A 19,791-nucleotide genomic window follows, 5' to 3' on the forward strand; every position below is an offset into this window, starting at 1 on the left:
AAGATTGAAAAAAAACTTCAAAGTTGGAAGGGCTCATTACTCTCTTTAGGAGGTAGAGTCACCCTTCTAAACTCCGTGTTATCTGCAATCCCTTTATATTGGATGTCCATGTATAGATTACCTGCTAAAATTAGGAATAAGATAGATAAAATTAGACGCAAATTTCTTTGGCATGGTGGAAATTCCACAAGGAAAAAATATCATTTGGTAGCTTGGAGAGAAGTTTGCAAAAGTAAAGATCAAGGGGGTTTAGGTGTATTGGATTTAAAGTTAATGAATTCTGTTCATGGTACATGGAAGTCAATTCTTTTCAGTAAGTATGGATGTAGAACCAACCCTTTAGTGTGCTCTCCATTCTGGAGATCAATTTTAAAAGACCATGTGATGATTAACTTAGGTTTAAATAAAGAAATAGGTAATGGTAAGTCTACGGCTTTCTGGTTAGATAGATGGTGCAATGAACATGCTCTACAACATCAGTATCCAAATTTGTTTTCCATTGTTACTAATAGATTTGTGTCTGTGGCTGAGGTTTTCGCTGCTTCTTATTTGCAACTTAGTTTTACAAGACAATTAACTGGTATATATATGACTGAATGGTTAGCTTTACAAAATAGATTATTTCACTTTACTCTATCTGACCAATTAGAAGATAGGATCATATGGAGATGGTCCACTGATGATAACTTCACTGTTCATTCCTTTTATAAATGGTTAGAATATGGGGGCATGCCTAATTCTGAATATAACACTATTTGGAAATCTCATATTCCATTAAAAATTAAAATATTTTTGTGGCTTGTGCGAAAAGACAAGATTTTGACCAAAACTAACTTAGTAAATAAAGGTTGGCAAGGAGATACGAAATGTATGTTTTGTGATCAAATAGAGAGTACAGAACATCTTTTCGTTCAATGTTCTTTCATTAGCTTAATCTGGAACTGGATAGCAGATTATAATAACTTTAGTTATGATTGTCACACTTTGGAGGATTTATGGATGATTGATGCTTCTATTCCTTTAAAAGATAGATTATTAATTGAATTATTACGCGGGGCTGTTCTTTGGACTATTTGGTTAGAACGCAATAGATTATGTTTTAATGTTAGTTCCCCTTATTCTATTAAGGTTATTGGTACTAAGATTATAGCTTTGACTCAATTTTGGTGTAAATCTAGAAATGATGATTCATTCTTTAAATTAAATCTTATATTGCCTTTTGATGTTAAGAACCTTCCAGATCTCCTTCTGCTGGAGGAGGGAAGAAGCTCAGACACGACCCAAACTTTGGGCATCCTGGTGCAGGTTTCTGGGGGTGGCAACCCCCCATTTCCAATGTTTGGCGTCGAGGAAGAGGATGAAGACTTATTAGATTTGTAGTACTTAGTTTTATGCATATTATGATGTTTTTTGTGTTTTCTTAGGATTGTTGCCTTCTTGTGTTGTGGTCATGATAAGATGTTTGGTTTTTTCTATTATTTTTGCTTATGTTTTGAACAGCTGTAAAGACTTGACATATTTGATATTGGTACTAATTTTAAGTACTAGGTCAAATATGTTATGATTCTTGATTTCAATGAAATCGGTGGTAAAATACCACTATTTTTCAAAAAAAAAAAAAAAAAAATTCTGGCACAGCCAGCAAATGCAGAATCATAAATTTGTTCTAATGTATTATTGGACTGTGAACCAGTATCTGAATTCCTGTCAGAATCTTTCGAGGTCTCTGAATATCCTGCGGCACCTTTCCCTCCAAATGACAAAACATATTGTAATTTCCATCTGCCTGGCTGTTGTATGTTGTGAGTTCATAATCAGTTGCTTGAATTGGCCAGTGCTATAGAAATTACATTGACTGAGTTGTATACTTGTTGATGCAATTGCCATTCTGATCCGTGTGGTGTACTGGCAAGTCCCAAACAGGTGCACGACGTACTGTTTCTTCTTGTCTTTTGCACAAGGCACATCTATTTGGAATTAATGATCCATCCTTTTCTCCTCAGGTTGTCAATGGTTAGGATTATATTCTTTATCATTAACCAGGTGAAGATTAGTACCCTTGGTGGTCCCTGGTGACATTGCTCTGTAGAAAGAAGCCACAGTAAATTCCCCATTTGCCTCCCCACTTCCATTTGAGCTGATCTTCTTCATTATATTATTGTTCACTGCAAAAGTGGCAAACTGTAGTTGTATTTGCTAATATTGTTCCTGCAGATTCTCTGATATGTATGTCCCTGGCCTTAATTCTGCCTCAACATTCTGCATTACCTTTGCCACTGTGATTTGCTTGTCCTCCATGTAGCTATACAGCAGCTGGTACACATTTAAATCGGTTCGGTTGATATATATATATATATATGAGGAGGGTTCAAATGCCTCCATTTTTTGTGCCTCCATCATGCCTACATTTTTTAAAACTTTAATAACTCAAAATTTAAAACTTAAAAGTCAAAATAAAACCATTGGATATGATCTAGATCATTTTCTTTATGTGCTCATAAAAAATTATGACATTTCAATTTTATTTTAGTTGTCATCAAGAGCTTGTAAAAAACGTACTAATGTGAATAATTTTTAGACGTTGATTTTTCAACTTATTGATTCACATAAAAACAAAATTGAAATATGATAATTTTTTATGAGCATATAGAGAAAATAACATAGATCACATCTAACGGTTTTATTTTGACTTTTAAGGTTTAAATTTTGAGTTATTAAAGTTCTAAAAAATGGAGGCATGATGGAGGCACAAAAAATGGAGGCATTTGAACCCTCCTCTCTCTCTCTCTCTCTATATATATATATAAAAGATTCAATTAATGTTTCGCAGCAGATATTTGAATCATTTAATTAATACAAGAAAATTTGCACATATTAGGCAAGCTTAATTTTATTGTCCATATATACACTAGATATCTTTTTTTTTTATCACATATTAGGCAAGTTTTTATTGTCCATTCACTTGTATCTAACAAAAGTTATAAAACAAAGATTTAGTAACTGTTATCACTAGTAGCTAGTTAGATTTTAATTAATTGCTTTTCTGTCTGAATCTATAAAGTCTCATTTTCTCTTTATAAAGTCATAGTTTTTCTTTGATCGTCACTAATCCTCATTCGTAGATGCTTTGATGCTTCTAGTCATGGCGACCAAATCCATACTTACAGCCATAGCTCTCTTTCTTTTATTAGTGAGTCTATTATAATTGATGTTTTCTTTGGCAAGTTCATCATATTTATTTTTTCTTGATTTTTTTCACGCCTCTTAGTTTACAAGAATATAATTAATTACACTCTCTGTATACCGACACGAGACCTTGAACCAAAATTACTTTTTACAAAGGAATATATATATAACACAATTACCCTTTGCAATAATTCATCATAGTTTCATAAACTTTGTCATTTTTTTAAGGGTAGATTTCCCTAGAGGTCACTAAACTTAATTTGTCATTTGTCACGAATTAGTCACTCAGGTTTAATTTCTCTCTCTTTAATAATTTAACTTTATCATTTTATCATCTGTCTCAATCAAGTTACTATATACTTTTCCGTCCAAAATGCTAACAAAATATGCTTATTCCATTAGTATTTTGGATGGAATAAGTATATTCCGTTAATATTTTGAACAAAATGAAAACATTCCGTTAATATTTTAAATAAAATGGAAATATTTCATCAAGATTTTGTACGGAAAAAATATAGAGCGACTTAATTGTGACAAATAACAAAGTTAAATGACTAGAAAAGAACAAATTCGTGACAAATGACAAAGTTTAGTAACCTCCAGCGAAATTTACCATTTTTTTTAACAATACATTTTTTTGCAATCTCCTATACATAATATATATGCAACTTTTTTCTCACTGTAGAAGTACTTATTTACGGATGTCAAAGCTGATGAAGTTAATAATGTTCTTTCACCATTAATTGGAGGCTTACTGGTACTACAACCTACCCAACACCTCCATGCCAGAAATCATTCCCAAACTAATTCATCCAGGTTCTGCTCTTCTCTTTTATTAGCATAAATAAATTTTAGGAATGGAAAAATCAAGTTAATTAGTTATTAGGCCCCACTTATAGGTAAATCATTACAATCATAATATTCTTTTTTTGCATTACCTACAAAAACTTAGAGAGAGAGAGAGAGAGAGAGAGAGCTTTCCCAATTCACATGAAACAATCATAATATTAATTGGATGAAGTAATAGGGACAGTTTGTTATAATTTTTTTTTAAAATATGAAAAGGAGTTTAATTTTTTTATCACTAATTCACTATGAGAGAACTAGCAAATTATTATTTATTATTGGTATCTTAATTAGCCACAACCAATCTATTAAATGTTGGCTGCATGTAGAGATAACAAATTAATACATTTAATATCAATTACATTTATCACTTTTCCTCTCTGGACCAAACAGAGCTAAAGGAGAAATTTATTTGGGAGGATTACAAAGTTGTATGGAACATAAGAAAGGTGTCTATGGATGTACTTAGCATCTTCTTCCAGTCTAAGGATATATACCCAGGAGCCAAGATTAAAGAAGCAATTAGATTTGACCGAAGCGTCGTTGGTAATGCTTTTATCCCTCGTGTCAAAGCCGAAGCAATACCGTTTTCTTCCAAGAATCTCTCTCAATTCTTGAATCATTATTCTATCAATCCGAGTTCTCAAGAAGCAAAACAAATAAAAAGAGGCCTATCTGTTTATGATTCTCAAGTTCCCAAAGGTACGAAACAGTTTTGTGCCACATCTCTTGAATCTATGATCAACAATGTCATCTCTGAACTTGGCACCCAAAACCTACAAGTTATATCAACAATACAACTTGTAAAAAAAGGAGCTAAAAGAGAAAAAATATTCTACAAAGTCGGTTCTCCGGTGAAGGAATTACCTCAAGAGAAATTTGTGTTGTGTCATCCGGTGGCTTCACCTCAAGCTGTATTCTATTGCCACACCGCACCTAAATTCAAAGGATATGTCATTCCCTTAGAAGGAAACAAGGGGAGAAAGGTGAATGCACTTGCAATATGCCATTATGATTCCAAAGACTTTAGCTCTGTTTTCTTTGAGATGCTCAATGTGAATCCTAGCACAAAACCAGTGATCTAGCTGTCACTTTCTCATGGAAGATCACCTCGTTTGGACTCCACATTCATAAAATTTAATTTTTTATCTCTTGTATTTTCTAACGGGCATCTTCATCCATTATAATGAAATATGCTTAATATCTCTACCTGTTTGGATGAACAATCTTATTACATTCTAACGAATAAAGGATGAATGATGTTTGCATTTTTCTTTCATGAAAGATGTACTCTTGAATCTAAATTTTTATCCTGCTATACAAATTATTTGAAATATCTTATGAATCCTATAAGTTTGGCATTTGAAGCTAGTGATTTTTGGCTGCAAGAAAGAAGTCTCATTCTAGATAGTGTTGGTGAAGTCTCTGTAAACCCAAGTTATCCAATCTATGCCATATATAAACTTTTTGGCGATGTGGAGCATCTTAATCCCTTCAAATAATCAGTAGAATATATATATATATTTTTAAAAAGAAATGTGGAGGTGAAGCCTCTGATAATATTTGAACACCTGTGGTGCCAGAAATTACACAAGAATCAGTAGAATATTAATTAAACTAAGGTTATAAATCAAAGAAAACAATAGTTCTTTTTAAAAAAGTGAATCACATTTCACCGGCTTTCTTTATATTTCGAAGGACTATAAGGTCCACAAGGCAACACATGATTTGTCCAACAAAACCTTACCATGTAAAAAAAATTATAATAGATAAATGAGGATGATTCAAATGCACTGTGATTTTGTGCTCCAATATGTTATATATTATTTAGGAAAAATTGTGAGATTGCCACTACAAAACCTTCAAAATGTAAAAATGCCACTACAAACTTCAAAATTGTGAGAATGCCACTATAAAACTTCATTAATTGTAAAAATGCCATTTATACTCTATTAATATTTATTTAAAAAAAAAAAAAATTAATACCTAAAACACCCTTAATTAAAATACACGAACCTAGCCTCCTCCTCCTCCTCCTGGCTCCGTTCTTTCTTCCCTTGGCTCCGTTCTTTCTTCCCCTGGCTCCCTTCCGCCTGGAGACAAACCCCTCCGCCTGGAAACGCTCCTCCGCATTTCTTCCCCGACTGTATGTAAGAGAGATTAAGAGAGCAAACTCCTCCGCCTGGAGACGCTCCCTTCCGCTCTCCCCTTCTCCCTTCCACCTCCCCGACTGGAGACAAAGCTTACTCCCTTCCGCTCCCTTCCTCTTTCGGTAATTTCTTCACCGACTGGAGAAATCAGTAGATTTTTAAGTTTTAAGAAATACTTTTGCTTAGAAAAGCTTACTTTTGTAAATTCTTACATTTTTGATGTCACAACAGAGAAAAAGGAAGATGAGGAGCTTCTTCAAGAGCTGGGAATGAATGAACACAAGAAAACTGCTTATGAGTTTCAACAAAGGTACTTCAATTTGAATAATACAGAATCCACTATACAAGTTTTGGTAATAATTTTTGGTTTTTCAATTCTGAACTTCTGTCCTTTGCCAGTAAAAGTTGGTACTGTACTAGTAGCTGGTACCAGTATCTGTACCAGTAAAACAGTGCCAGTAATACCCTGGTACCAAGGCATGTTACTATTTTTAGTCATTATTCTAAAATAATGCTAGTAATACCCAAAGCCTATTAATTTTAGGGTATTTGACATTGTACTCAATAATTAGTTAATTTAAATACAAAATTCATTGCCTTCTCAATTTTGCCATTCTTGCACATCCCATCTATAAGAGTGCTATAGGTCACAACATTAGGCTCATCTATGAGAGTGTTGAAGGTGTATAAAGGCCAACCTTATACTGGATAACTCAAGAATTAGTGACTTTTAGCTCAAGGTTCTGACTTTTTAGGTTAATTTAGATCAATTTATATATATTTTATAGGGATCATGAGTTATTTTCAAACCTCATGTTTGGCTCAGGATTCTCGAGTCAACACAAGTCCTTACATGTTTATCATGATCAAAAAGAATATATATAATTTATGAAACTTTCTGTGATTCGATATTCCTTTAGCAATCATCTTTTTAATCATTTTTCCCTTTGTCCTTCAAATTTCAGAATTGCGACAAGAAAGGAACTTCTAAATGGACAAGTCATGGATTGAGAGAACTCGGAATTAGGGTGTGTTTTTATTGGTACACGTGAATTAGGGTGTGCTTTGTAAATTTATTAAGGTTGAGGGTGTGCTTTGTAAATTCTGTGAATGTGGTAATACTGCTTTTATGATCGTTCATGCCACTTTGGTATGAATGATGGATGCAATAATGTATTTCAATATGGTATGCAAGATAGGTTTAATCTAATTTGTTTCATGTATGCCAAAGTAACAAATTCATTTTGCTTGTTTCTTCTAATTTGTTCTTTGATTCAATTGTGTTATTTGTTGGTACACTTCCATTAGTGTTGTGTGTTTTTGTTTCTATATATGACCGGTACCAAAACTAGTACCAAAACTTGAAATTATAATTCCATGCATCAACAACTATTGAAACTTGTATCAACAATTATAGTAGCATACACAAGCACCACAAATTGAAATTATAATTCCATGCATCAACAACTATTGAAACTTGTACATGAACAAAAATACAATGATATAAACAAAAATAATCTACTATCTTCCATCGCAGCCCTTCTTGTTTTGCTTCGAGTTCCAGATCTCCTAGCAAAATTGTGCTCGGCAGATAACATGCAATACAAACAAAAGCAAATTAGTCTTTATTTGCAAGTTAGAACTAAGAACTTCTATTAGTTCCTTACTGACATTATTAGTCCCACATGAAAGACACATGGTTTGAGAGATCGAGTCAGCGATAGAATATATGTTTATGCAAAAAAAAAAAAGAGATTGCTGTAAAAGCTATTTCCAAGAATATGAAAGCAAGTAAATTTGATATTTTGATAAGAGAAATTTAGATATACCCATCATAACTTCTAAAATATGGATCCCTTTTTATTCTTCCCGCATCAATAGGCTATCTCCTTTCCTGTGCAGCTATGCTCGCTCACCACTATATATGCCTCTTCTATAACTACTAAAAAAAATAGCCAGTATCCCTTCTCAGAACAATAAGCAGTAGGCAGTTTGTTTAAGATGAGCAATTCCTTTACCAGTATTTCAGATGAGCAATTATGCTTCTCATGGATGAAATTGAACTTTATAGCCATAATCAATAGTTAGTATGCAGTTTGTTTAAGTAGATGATTTCAGTCTCACTAGGGGTAATTTTCCAGTTTTTAAGAGTTTATCTTCCTTCATCAGTATTTGCATTTTGTAACAGACTATTTCGATTCAATCAATACACTTACGAGTTTCAAATAAAAAAAATAAGCATATGCCTATGACTATGTTGTGCATGCTCTATGAAGGCAAAGGACTCTTTCTTCAAATAATGGGAATGCTCGACCTGACAAAGCCTATAATGAAAATGAATGTATTTTACCATATATATATATATATATATATATTTATAGAAAGGGGGTTTTGCCTCGGGAGGGTTCACCATTATTTTATTCCTGTCGGAAACTCTATCTGGTTCGATTTATTTACGATTTGATTTTAAAAATCTATTGAGAAGAGATCATGCTGGAACTCAAATCTATAAGGGACAACTGCTATCTTTTTAGTTGTTTCCATTTAGGAAATGCACAATCTGTGTGCTTTTATGGTGTGCACAAATTGCTTAAAGAAAATGAATTCCCAAATTCTCTCTTCTCATCGAATTTAGCTAGAATCAATTGAGACACCTGATCTGTGGAGATTTGAGTTTGATCCAGCTATATGCTCTTCTAATCGAATTTGTGCACACCATAAATTAATCGAATTTCTGACAACGATACAAAACCCTAAATTAATCAATTCATAAACTGCAAACAAAATAGCAAAATGAATTATAAATTTCAGCAACACAAACCTAGCAAGAAGGAGAGATAAGGCAGCGAAGGGAGGAACTGGTGAACAAACGATGAAGACCTTTGGTTTAGAGAGAGGGAGCTGGCGGTTGTAACGGCGACGACTAGCCCGTTTGTGTTTGTAGGGAGGGACGCAGCTTGGAGGAACTGGAGAGGGCAAGCGATGAAGGAGAAAAGAATCATGCGAGGATATGGATTCCGGCGAGAGAGGGAAGAATCACGCGAGAGAGGGAAGTTTCATGCGAGAGAGGGAGGCAGGGATAGACTGGAGGAGTCCATTTATTTCTTAATTTCACTTCAAGGTATAATTGGAAATACGAAAATACGTATTATAAAACAGAATTTTTCAGATTATTTTTTATAAAAATAGTATAAGAATTGTATAAGAATGGCATTTTAACAATTAATGAAGTTTTAGAGTGGCATTCTCACAATTTTGAAGTTTATAGTGGCATTCTCACATTTTGAAGGTTTTGTAGTGGCAATCTCACAATTTTCCCTATTATTTATCTCTATTTTTAAAGTTTGAACAACCGATCCGAACTGCTCCACATGATTTTTGTAATAAAATATGTTTGGAGACCAAATTTTATATTTTTTAGAATTTTTTTACTATTTTTTTAGATAGGTACAAAATCACTGTTTTAAGGAGATTCAAGACCATCCGGAAAAGTGATATTGTACCTATGTAAAAAAATAGTAAAAAAAAAAAATCTAAAATTTGGTCTCCAATAATATTTTATTATGAAGATCATGTTGAGCAGTTTGGATCAACTGTTCGGATTTTAAAAACAGAGATAAGGATGTGAAGCATATTGGAGCGCAAAATCATGATGCATTTGAACCCTTATCTAGATAAATATAAATAAACAAAATATATAGGTCAGGAAAGGACATACTGCATTAGCATTCTATTTTTATTCAATCACCAATTCCATCTATATAATCTATACCACTTCATCCAAAAATTAAGTGCTTGTAAAATCAATACATCATGGATCTTTAATTTCATGACAACTTGGATGAAGATCCTACTGATCCTCAAATACTAGATCATTGATTTTGATGTTATGAACCCAGCTAATTGCTGGCATTTAATTTATGGAATCTTTACAAACTATTTGATGTTTTCTAAAACGCGGAATTAGCTGCAAAAAATGGGAAATGTAAAACAGATCCCTAAGTCCTCGAACAAACTCTGCCTTCAGCTTCACTTTTCTCCAGTTACTGAACTCGTTAATCTCCAGTTGTCTCTATTCGGGACCCACTAAGCAGCCGTGCAGACCTTGGTTCGCCCTGATGGCAGTTGTTCACTCTATTCTTGTCCAGAGCCACATCTGACGGAGCAGCCCATGAGTCGTTTGATGCGTTCCCTTCATTAACACTGACAAGGTGGGTCCTTCGTCATTGACTCAGGAGGCCCAACAGTCGCTTTCTTCTTTAACTTCAAATTTTTCCGCAACGGTTCCCATCAAATGGAATACCACTTAATCTTCTTGTAATTTCCCCGAGGACCGAAAGAATATTACTAAAGGAAATCGGATAAAATTTAATCAAATCAACTTCTGGACTGATACCGGCATACCAGACAAACCATAGACCTTATAGAGAAATCAATCAAAATAGGTAAAATTAATAGTTCCAAATGAAGTGGCAAGGAAGAGATATTGATCAAAATTGGTAAAACTTAGAAGTACTAAGAAAAGTGGTAAGGAAGAGAAATGTTCTAAATTTTATTAGTTGCTCCAATATTCTAACAATTCAGAGACTATTAAAGTTGATAAATCTAAAAAAAAAATACTAATTGCGATTGAGCTGTATCAGTAACTAACACACAACGTTCTCAGTTTAAATTTCTCACCAATTCAAACATTACTGAAGTTATCATTTTATTTCCTTAATTTATTCTGCGACTGGGTCATTGTAGAAAAATAGGCGACATGCTTCTCATAAAAATTTAATAAATAGATAAAAGAACTCTCTAAAAAATAAAATCTGCCTTTTGAGGTTTTCTTTTTCCAAGTATTTTTTTGAAGAAATGGGATCATAATGATACTCTCCAATTCATTGGTCTTTTCTTTTCTCTAATAATAGCACAACCAACCTGGCCAAAGAAATCTACCATAATCAATTGATTCTTCTTGATTTAGTCATACTAAAATTTGGTATCTCACTATTTTAGTAAAATCAGCTCTACACCTCTGTCTTTGCCTAATCTTACCATTAGTACCTAGAGTTTGTTTTCAACTAATTATAAGTGTTTGATTAGTTTTAATTCCACTAGCTAAATTTTCATAATACAAGACGATTTATCTTGACGATCGAGCCTGAGAATCGGTGATGCAACTAAAATTGCATTCAGGAACTGATCTCTCTTATTTTCATAACCAAGCAGGCAAGGATCATGCAACAACACCCGTGCGCGCGTAATAGCAAGGTCTTCTTTTTTGATTGGTCCAGCTTCCCTTCAGAGCTTCTCTTTCTCATCTGTCAAAAGCTTCAACATCTCACTGATTTCATCCATTTTCGTTCTGTATGTACGAGTTGGCGCTTGTCTGCTCCTCGCTCTGTTGCACATGCTCAGTTACCCTGGCTTATCAATCTCCGTAAACTTCATTTATATGACGCATGTGTTTACTCACTCTCGTCTTGCAAATTCTATGACGTTCAAATTCCTGAAAATGTTAAAAAGAAGGAGCTCATAGGACCAGGGCAAACCTATGTTCTCGCGCGTGACTGCGCAAATAATTCTGTGTCCCTTTTCAACCCAATCAGTGGTGAAGAGCACCCTCTTCCACCTCTACCAGCACGTTTTCGTGCGTTTCATCCTCTTTGCCTTGGACCAAACCCACACAAGGATGGCATTATATTGCTTTGCTCATATTATACTTGTTGGGATAGTTTTATCACCTTTTGTCAAACAAATATTAATGGGGAGAAGTGGTCAATGATTGAAGTTAAACGTGAAAATTGCTATTTAACAGGGACTAGTTCATGTGCATTCTACAACGGATTGTACTTTTTCAATTCGGAGAGGGGAGCACCGACATATATTATAAATGCAGAGAAAGGTCAGGTGGTGTCCGTTATTGAACCACCACCTGGATTGCCATGGTGTGACTATATAGTCGAGTCATTTGGAGATATCTTGCGAGTTCAAGTGAACAATGTTTCAGGTTTTTCCTTTCGTATTTATAGGCTAGACGACTATGGAGGTCGGAATGCTAGGTGGATTGAGATGAGAAGCATTGGTGACCGAATTTTGTTTTTGGGGGGATATTTTAAAATCTGTTGGACTGGTTTCACCTTGAGGAGCTGTAATATAAAAGGATCCAGAGGAAACTGTATCTACTTGCGTACACTTGGAATTTACGCCAAAGACTTACTTACTTTAGACCTATGTCGTTATGACCTCGAAAACAAGAGAACAGAGTTCTTGCCTTGCTCCAATCAACTTGTTGATGTTTGGTTCGTGCCTAGCTAGCTAGCTAGTCTCCCTTAATCTACAGAAAAAATATTTCAAACTTCAAAATCTACATGTAATTCTTTTCAATTTATATATCTTTTTCCTCATTTTTTTTACTAATTTTGTTCTACTTTAAGTATAATGAAAAGATTCAATCTTCTCATTTTTATTACCCGGCTGTTGGTTGTTGTCTCCATCTACATTAGGATCTTATTAAATATATAATTATAATATTAGATGAACTAAATTAATTAAATTAATAACTGACAACTATGCAGTATCACGCAGTATCACAAATGAGTGAGAACTGAAATTAATGTCATAATTAACAAGTATGATATTCATTTCTTAATTAACTCTTATTCTCTTTATTTTCTTTCCCCACCCGTGCTATTTGAATTCCTTTCCTCCTGTACTAAATCTCTCATTATCTCCTCCTCATATTCGCTTCTTCAATGTCTTTTCAATCACTAGTAAGCATGGCTTATGGAAATGGAAGATACCTTAATTAGAACCTAAACTTATACATGACTCAGAGCTCTTATCCAAAGAAAAAGAGAGATGTAGATAGAAGTTCCTAGTAAAATGACCCACATTCAAAATTGTTAGAGATATATGCAGGTTTAACAGTTACGATCAAAGATCAAAGCAAGTTAATGATTCATATTATGACAAGTTAGCGTAACAAGTCGCGTCTGAAAGTCAACGAAAGTCAATATGCATATCTGAAGTTATTTGTGATAAAATTAGGGTTAATCTTCTCTCACAGAGAGGTCCCTCTTTTATATTAATGCACTCTTACAAATAGGTCCTTACAACATTCACTAATTAACTTAATACATCTAAATAAGTCAACACTCCATCTCAAGATTGGCGATATATATCAGTCATCCCCATCTTGTTACAAAAGATATCATACTCTCTATAGCCTAATCATTTTGTTAAATATAACTACTCTATTCAGTTGTTCACATAACTCAAAGTCAGAACTCCTCTATTCAGTTCTTCCTTGATAAAGAACCGTTCAATCTCTATATGTTTGGTGCGATCACGTTGAACTGGATTGTTTGCAATATTAATCGTCGATTTGTTGTCACACCAAAGTTGCAGGGAGTCTCCTTTTATTGAGGAATAAAATCGTAGCCTCAGTAAATATCATCACAGGCATAGTTTAGGAAGCAAATAATCTAACATCATGTATAGCTGTCAAGCCATATTTAGTACCTAGCCTAATCTTTGTAAATTATTATAATTAAAGTACAATCAGGGTAAATATTCCAGCCACTGTAATTTAGGAAAGAGCCTAACGGCTAGTAGAAATTAGGTTATAAATACTCATGTACAGTGCTTGTAAATTTATACAACAATCAATAATACAATATTTTCATTATTCTCATCTTCACTCTAAAATTCTACACCTTTAAACAAGCGCAGCTCAGATAACATGTTTCTTACCCACATCAACTCGCAAAGACTAACTGCCATAGCCCTGTACTCGGCCTCAACTGTAGACCTAGCCACCACATCTTGCTTCTTGCTACGCCAAGATACAAGATTGCCTCCAACAAATACACAGTAGCCTGTAGTGGATCTATGATCATCCATACAACTCTCCCAATCAGCATCACAATAGCCTTCAATTCTCATATATTCAGAACTCCTAAACCATAACTCCTTTCCTGAGCTTTCTTTAATTACCTAAGAATTCTGCGATCTGCCTCCATATGCTGCTCTTTTGGATCATGCATATATCTACTCACCACACTTATTTAGTATTTATTGAAGGTAATGGAACTATATAAGCTCTTCATCCAAAAATTAAGTGGTTGTAAAATGAATGTAGCAAGTAACTTAAATGGCACCAATTAGTCATAACATGACAATAGTGATTAAATTGACTCATATGATGGTCCAATATGCACAATTCGTAGATTGAAATTAATTATATATGCTCCAAATCCGGAGTCATGCCTCACCTGTTGCTTGCTGTCTCCTAAAAACTCAACTCCTGTAAATCTCTAATGGTGCCCACCATCGCCAAGTCGCTACTCTGTGCCTCCGCCTTCACTGCCACGTCATGGATCTTAAATTCCTTGACAACATGGATCAAGATCGATCGTACTGATCCCTAATGACTAGAGCATTCATTTTGAGGTGCATGCACCACCCCCTGGTTCGCCTTGATCCTCAACCTCCTCATTTGCCAATGACACGTACTGCATTAGCATTGATTTTTGTTTGTAATTTTCTTACTATTTTTTTAGATATATATAAAATTATTATTTTCAGGTAATTATCGACCAATCAAAACAATGATTTTGTTCCTATATAAAAAAAGTAATTTTTTTTTTAATGTTGTTCCCCACCATATATCACAGCCATTGTTTTTTTGTTAATAATTAAAATCTAAAACATCAATTTTATCATAAAAATAAAAAATAAATTCACAATAATTAATACTGTATTAAATATTCATTAATCGGTATATTTGTTAAAAAAAACACCATAAAAGAAAAACTCTTGCAATAGAGTTTTCACTAGTTGAACTTTCACTACAGCAGAAGTTATTTTCAGTGACAGGTATCAGCGGCCAGTGCTAGCGCCGGTCGCTGAAAATGATTCCCCCCCCAAAAAAAAAAAAAAAACTGACTTCTCTGGCAATGAAGGATTTTCTGTGACCGGCATCAGCGGCCGGTCATTTTGCCGGTCACAGAAAGTGATTTTTCGGAAAAAAAAAGGGCCAGATCGACCCTTCCCTCTCGCGCCAAACCCTAACCCGCTAAACCCTCTCTCGCGCTCTCTGTCGCGCCACCGCCAGACTTCGCGGTCGCAGCAATCAGCCTTGACCCGATATCAGCAGTCAGCCTTGACCCTTTTTCCTCCTCCGAACGCCATAACCCCAAACCTCCGTTCTCCGATCGCCTCTATCTCCTCCGGTGCCTCTCCCTCCTCTGGTGCCTCTCAAGTGGCTCCTCTCCACTGTCTGCCATCGTCTCTCTCCTCCCAGCGCTTCACCATCTCTTCTTCAGGTATTTCAAGTTTGATTTTGATTGGATTTCCTGAAATTGATTGGATTTTGATTTTGTTGTGTTTTCACTGCCTTTTTCATTGCCAGGAGATTGGCTCTTTTCACTGCCTTTTTCGAGAACATTCCACTATAGGAGGTGTTTCACCATCAGTTGCAACTGATCTGATAACCAGGACTTCTCAATTTTCAAAGAGAGGTACTTGTCAATTTAGATGGTCATGAAATATGAGGTTCAAGGGACTTATATTAATTTACTTAGATTTTTATATATTTTTCTGGTATTTATTTCAGAGGTATGCATGTATGCTGTCATGTGTATATTTTCCATTTTTGTCCAATTTACATGGCTGGTACAAGGACTTCATCATACCAGACAAGAACTAAAGTTTTACTTTCATTGTTTTATGGACTAGTACACCATACCAGTATAGGTAAGGGACTGACAAGGACCAACATACTGTCAAAGCATCTTTAAAAAAAGGACCCTGCACTTTTATATATACCTATATAGTACATATTTCAAATAAAATCAGGGTTTCCTTGAGATCATAGGACTTGAGCATAAATTTAGACAATATTTGGGCATGAATGGGCCCAAAATCAGAGAACAATACATGGTCTCAAGACAGTGGAGCCCCCTCTTCCCTCTCAACAACAGAGCACCTATGGAGAATTGTCTGAGATCGCAGAGCAAGCCAGGAGACGTGCGGAGCTTGCCAGGTTTGTATCATATATACACATGCATGCTAACAAAAATATTGAGCACACTATATATATATATGAATTTATTTTTCTTATGATATGATCTTAACCAGTGCAATTAACTCATGAATTGTAGGCTTAGGGAGCTTCACACTTCCAAGGGAAAGATTGAGGCTGTAGTGAAACGCCAGGGGCTAGACATTGACAATGTCCCGCAGCACTACACTTTGTAAGAACGGAGAGATCATATTTTTGTCATTAATTAGGTCTCAAGGAATTAATTGTGGGTGGATGTATTACTTGTTAGTAATTAGCTTTTTTTTTTATTTTTGTTGAACAAACATTAGCTACTAGTTGATCTTTGTTTAGGAATATAATTTGTTTTTTTTATATTCCCAAAATGTTAATTTATTATTTTGATTGATGTAATGCATGTCGTTTAGCTTATTACTCAAAATGAATTGCTGTACACAAGTCATTAAGACTTAATTCTTGTGTTGCTTCCGCGGGTAATGCATAATTAAGACATTGTTCACGATAAATTGAGGAGACTACATTAATTTGCTTATCAATTACTATTACTTTTCTCTGTCTTCTAGCACTATGAAGAAAAAACCAAATAATAACCTATGTTAAGAAGAGCCTCTTTGAAGTTTTACCTTTCTGTAAATAGGCGTTATTTAAAGAAGAAGAAGAAGAAGACGAAAAGGTGGTTGAAAAATTGTGATTTGTGAGAGTGAAAAAAGTTAAAGAGTTCCCTAAAATGAAGGAAACTTGGAGAATACTAATCTAATAAAAATAAAATAATTATTTTTGCTCACAATTTAAGTAATGTAGAAATAGTACACCATAAAGCAATATTTGGAGCAAATTATATATATATATAGAGCAAGGCTTGGGTGCTATGGATAGCATAGAGGGCCACCGTGCTATGGCTCAATATTCGAGTTTTCAAAATCCAAACGGTCGATCCGAACCGTTCATCTTGTTCTCCATATTAATATGCGTTTGGAGACCAAATTTTACATTTTTTGAAAATTTTTTACTATTTTTTTAGATAGGTAGAAAATCAAATATCTTAATGGTGCATAATTTTTTAGATCAAGTGATTTTCTACCAAGCTAAAAAAATAGTAAAAAATTTTCAAAAAATGTAAAATTTGGTCTCCAAACACATATTAATATGGAGAACAAGATGAACGGTTCGGATCGACCGTTTGGATTTTGAAAACTCGAATATTGAGCCGTAGCACGGTGGCCCTCTATGCTATCCATAGCACCCAAGCCTTACTCTCTCTCTCTCTCTCTATATATATATATATATATATGTTTTTTATTGATGTAGTTCCTCAATCAAGGACACTTAACAATATAACAATGTGAGTGTACAGAAAAGTAATGTTAATGTGTTCATAGACCTTTCTTTTAATATCCATCCACATGTGAGTTCAGAAAAGTAACACGTTAAGAGCAGAAAATGGAACCATCTACAAATGGAGGGGGGGGGGGGGGGGGGGGGGGGGGGGGGGGGGGGAGTGCCAGCTTTCTTTATTATATAATGAGTATTGAGGAAGGAATCATGCGCGGTCCAATGGACATCTCACAAATTTTGTGGTCCGTTTAATTGAACATGGCAGAATCTCATGCCAAATTCTCCCTTTCTGTTCTGTTTTGTTCACCAGGGCTACATTTTTTGGTTATTACACAAGATCCATATCCTCCCACTCTCCCTCCTCTCTCTTGTACCAAAAGCAGAGAAACAAAATCTTTGCCAGGGCAGCATGCTGGCCTTCAAATCATTCAACTAATAAACCCAACAGAAAAAAAATGATAGAGGTCCAAACAAAGCTTCCAGTTCAATTTACAATAAAAGGCCTCTTTCTTTTCCAATCAATAAACTCAAAAGGAATCACGCTCTCTTCACAAGAAATCACAGCTTGTGATGTCAATTTCCCAACCAAGCCATGGTAAAGCAATCCCCTCGCACCTAACCCTCCAACCAACCAAAACATGCAGTCACTTCTATCCCCTATTAGGTCATTCAAACAGCCAAGAAGTGGCAACGACCCATTATCGGTCAATGGTGGCATTGCTCTTAGACCAGCCTTTGCACCAACAAAGGACCATTTCGTAATTTCTGGATAAAAAACTGAGGCCTTGGATTGTAACTCTTCTGTTGCTCGAGAAGCTTCTTCTTTGGAGACATTCTGATCATGATTTTTAGAGTTCCAATCCCATGTGGATCCCATGTATACATGTCTCGGGCCTTGGAAAGCAAGCCATGCATCTGATAATATCGAAGGGCTTTGATCAGCATACTCACCGCTACAAAGTAAAAAAATAAAAAATCATATATCAGCCACAGAGATTTTTCTGGTACTGATGCTGTTGATTCCTTTCCTGCTAAAAAAGGATGGTACCTGGCAGGAGTTGGCAAATGGAGGTCCGCAACAATCCCTCGACAAGTTCTTAGAGGGAGCTTCCCTGAAAGCTCTGGGAGTGTGTTTACTCTGGCTCCAAGACAAACTATCACCGAATCATACTCCCCTGTCAAGTTGGCATAACTAGTCTCAGAATTAATGAAAACAACAAATTATGGCGGCAGTGGCTGGTTATTGGTATGTGGTTTTACACTAGATAGATAAAATCATATTCTATGCCCACAATAAAAATAAATAATAAATAAATAGATAAAAAAATAAATGCCTAAATAAATAAAGAGAAGGGAGTTTCTCAGCAAAAACCCTTTTTTTTATACCACAGGACATATTCAGAAACATATGGAAGTGAATGAAACTTCTAATGACAAATTTATAGAAGACAGTGATGCCGTTACGAAAATGAATGTAAGAATAGAATTACAATGACCTGATAATTGCTGAAGATTGCTAACATGTTGCATGTTCAAATTAATTATTCTTTCCTGGCCATGTAATTTAGATTCATTTTTTGCTAGCTTTTGACATGCACTGAACAATGCCTGTAACAACAAAAGAAAAGAAAATGGATTGTAATGGCTTTCATGAAGAATAAAAAAAAAAAGCAATGTAGTTGAGAAAAGGAATAAATGAGACCTGTAGATATCTCTTCGGGTGAATGCTCATAGCCAGAGGCATATATATAGCAAGGTCAAATGGAGCACATAATCCAGGAATTAGAGACTGAGCAGCTTTCTCATCTAGAGTTTCTAGAACGCAACTCTCGAGGCAACTCAGAGCATTCTAATTGCTTAAATAAGAAATAGCGAAGTCAACAAATTGCCCATAAGTAATAACATATGGCAATTACCCAAAGCTGCTTAACATACCTTCATTAGGAATTCAACATTCTTCACACTAGTAGCAGGTCGCAATATTCCCCTAAATGATTTGGGCTTATATAGAGCCTTACAAAGCACTATTACAAATAGCCCTAAACTATTTTATAATGGCCTATTTACCGATAGGCCCGCCAAAACTATTCTAATACAATAAACGATAAACATACATAAATCTCAACAATTTTTAATATTGAGGGTGAAGAATTTTTTGTTCTGTACCGATTTTGTTATTTAAAGCATTTTTACATATGTTAAACCAAGTGCTTAATTAATATG

General features: G+C 34.8%; 3 protein-coding genes and 2 long non-coding RNA genes across 5 annotated transcripts; 3 read left to right on the top strand and 2 right to left on the bottom strand.

The window, feature by feature from the left end:
- Positions 1-4,487: 4,487 nt before the first annotated feature.
- LOC144558000 (BURP domain protein RD22-like) lies at positions 4,488-5,117 on the top strand. The gene has a single exon (XM_078306689.1). The coding sequence runs from the start codon at positions 4,488-4,490 to the stop codon at positions 5,115-5,117; it is 630 nt and encodes a 209-aa protein (XP_078162815.1).
- Positions 5,118-5,915: 798 nt separating this feature from the next.
- On the top strand, positions 5,916-7,480 carry LOC144558802 (uncharacterized). The gene is made up of 3 exons (XR_013512994.1): positions 5,916-6,304; positions 6,414-6,492; positions 7,148-7,480. It is a non-coding gene; the product is annotated as an uncharacterized LOC144558802 (long non-coding RNA).
- Positions 7,481-7,555: 75 nt separating this feature from the next.
- On the bottom strand, positions 7,556-9,291 carry LOC144558664 (uncharacterized). Its single transcript, XR_013512957.1, has 2 exons — positions 9,004-9,291; positions 7,556-8,124 (listed from the first exon to the last, which is right to left on the bottom strand). It is a non-coding gene; the product is annotated as an uncharacterized LOC144558664 (long non-coding RNA).
- A 2,106-nt stretch (positions 9,292-11,397) lies between these two features.
- On the top strand, positions 11,398-12,485 carry LOC144558004 (F-box/kelch-repeat protein At1g64840-like). The gene has a single exon (XM_078306693.1). The coding sequence runs from the start codon at positions 11,406-11,408 to the stop codon at positions 12,483-12,485; it is 1,080 nt and encodes a 359-aa protein (XP_078162819.1). The 5' UTR covers positions 11,398-11,405.
- Positions 12,486-18,015: 5,530 nt separating this feature from the next.
- LOC144558003 (uncharacterized) lies at positions 18,016-19,636 on the bottom strand. Its single transcript, XM_078306692.1, has 5 exons — positions 19,504-19,636; positions 19,271-19,417; positions 19,065-19,176; positions 18,617-18,743; positions 18,016-18,521 (listed from the first exon to the last, which is right to left on the bottom strand). Exons 1-5 carry the CDS (start codon positions 19,507-19,509, stop codon positions 18,053-18,055), a joined length of 861 nt encoding a protein of 286 aa, XP_078162818.1. The 5' UTR covers positions 19,510-19,636; the 3' UTR covers positions 18,016-18,052.
- Between the last annotated feature and the right edge of the window lie 155 nt (positions 19,637-19,791).

This window comes from Carex rostrata, chromosome 8 (assembly GCF_964058835.1).
Source record: "Carex rostrata chromosome 8, lpCarRost1.2, whole genome shotgun sequence".
NCBI classification, from domain to species: Eukaryota; Viridiplantae; Streptophyta; class Magnoliopsida; order Poales; family Cyperaceae; genus Carex; species Carex rostrata.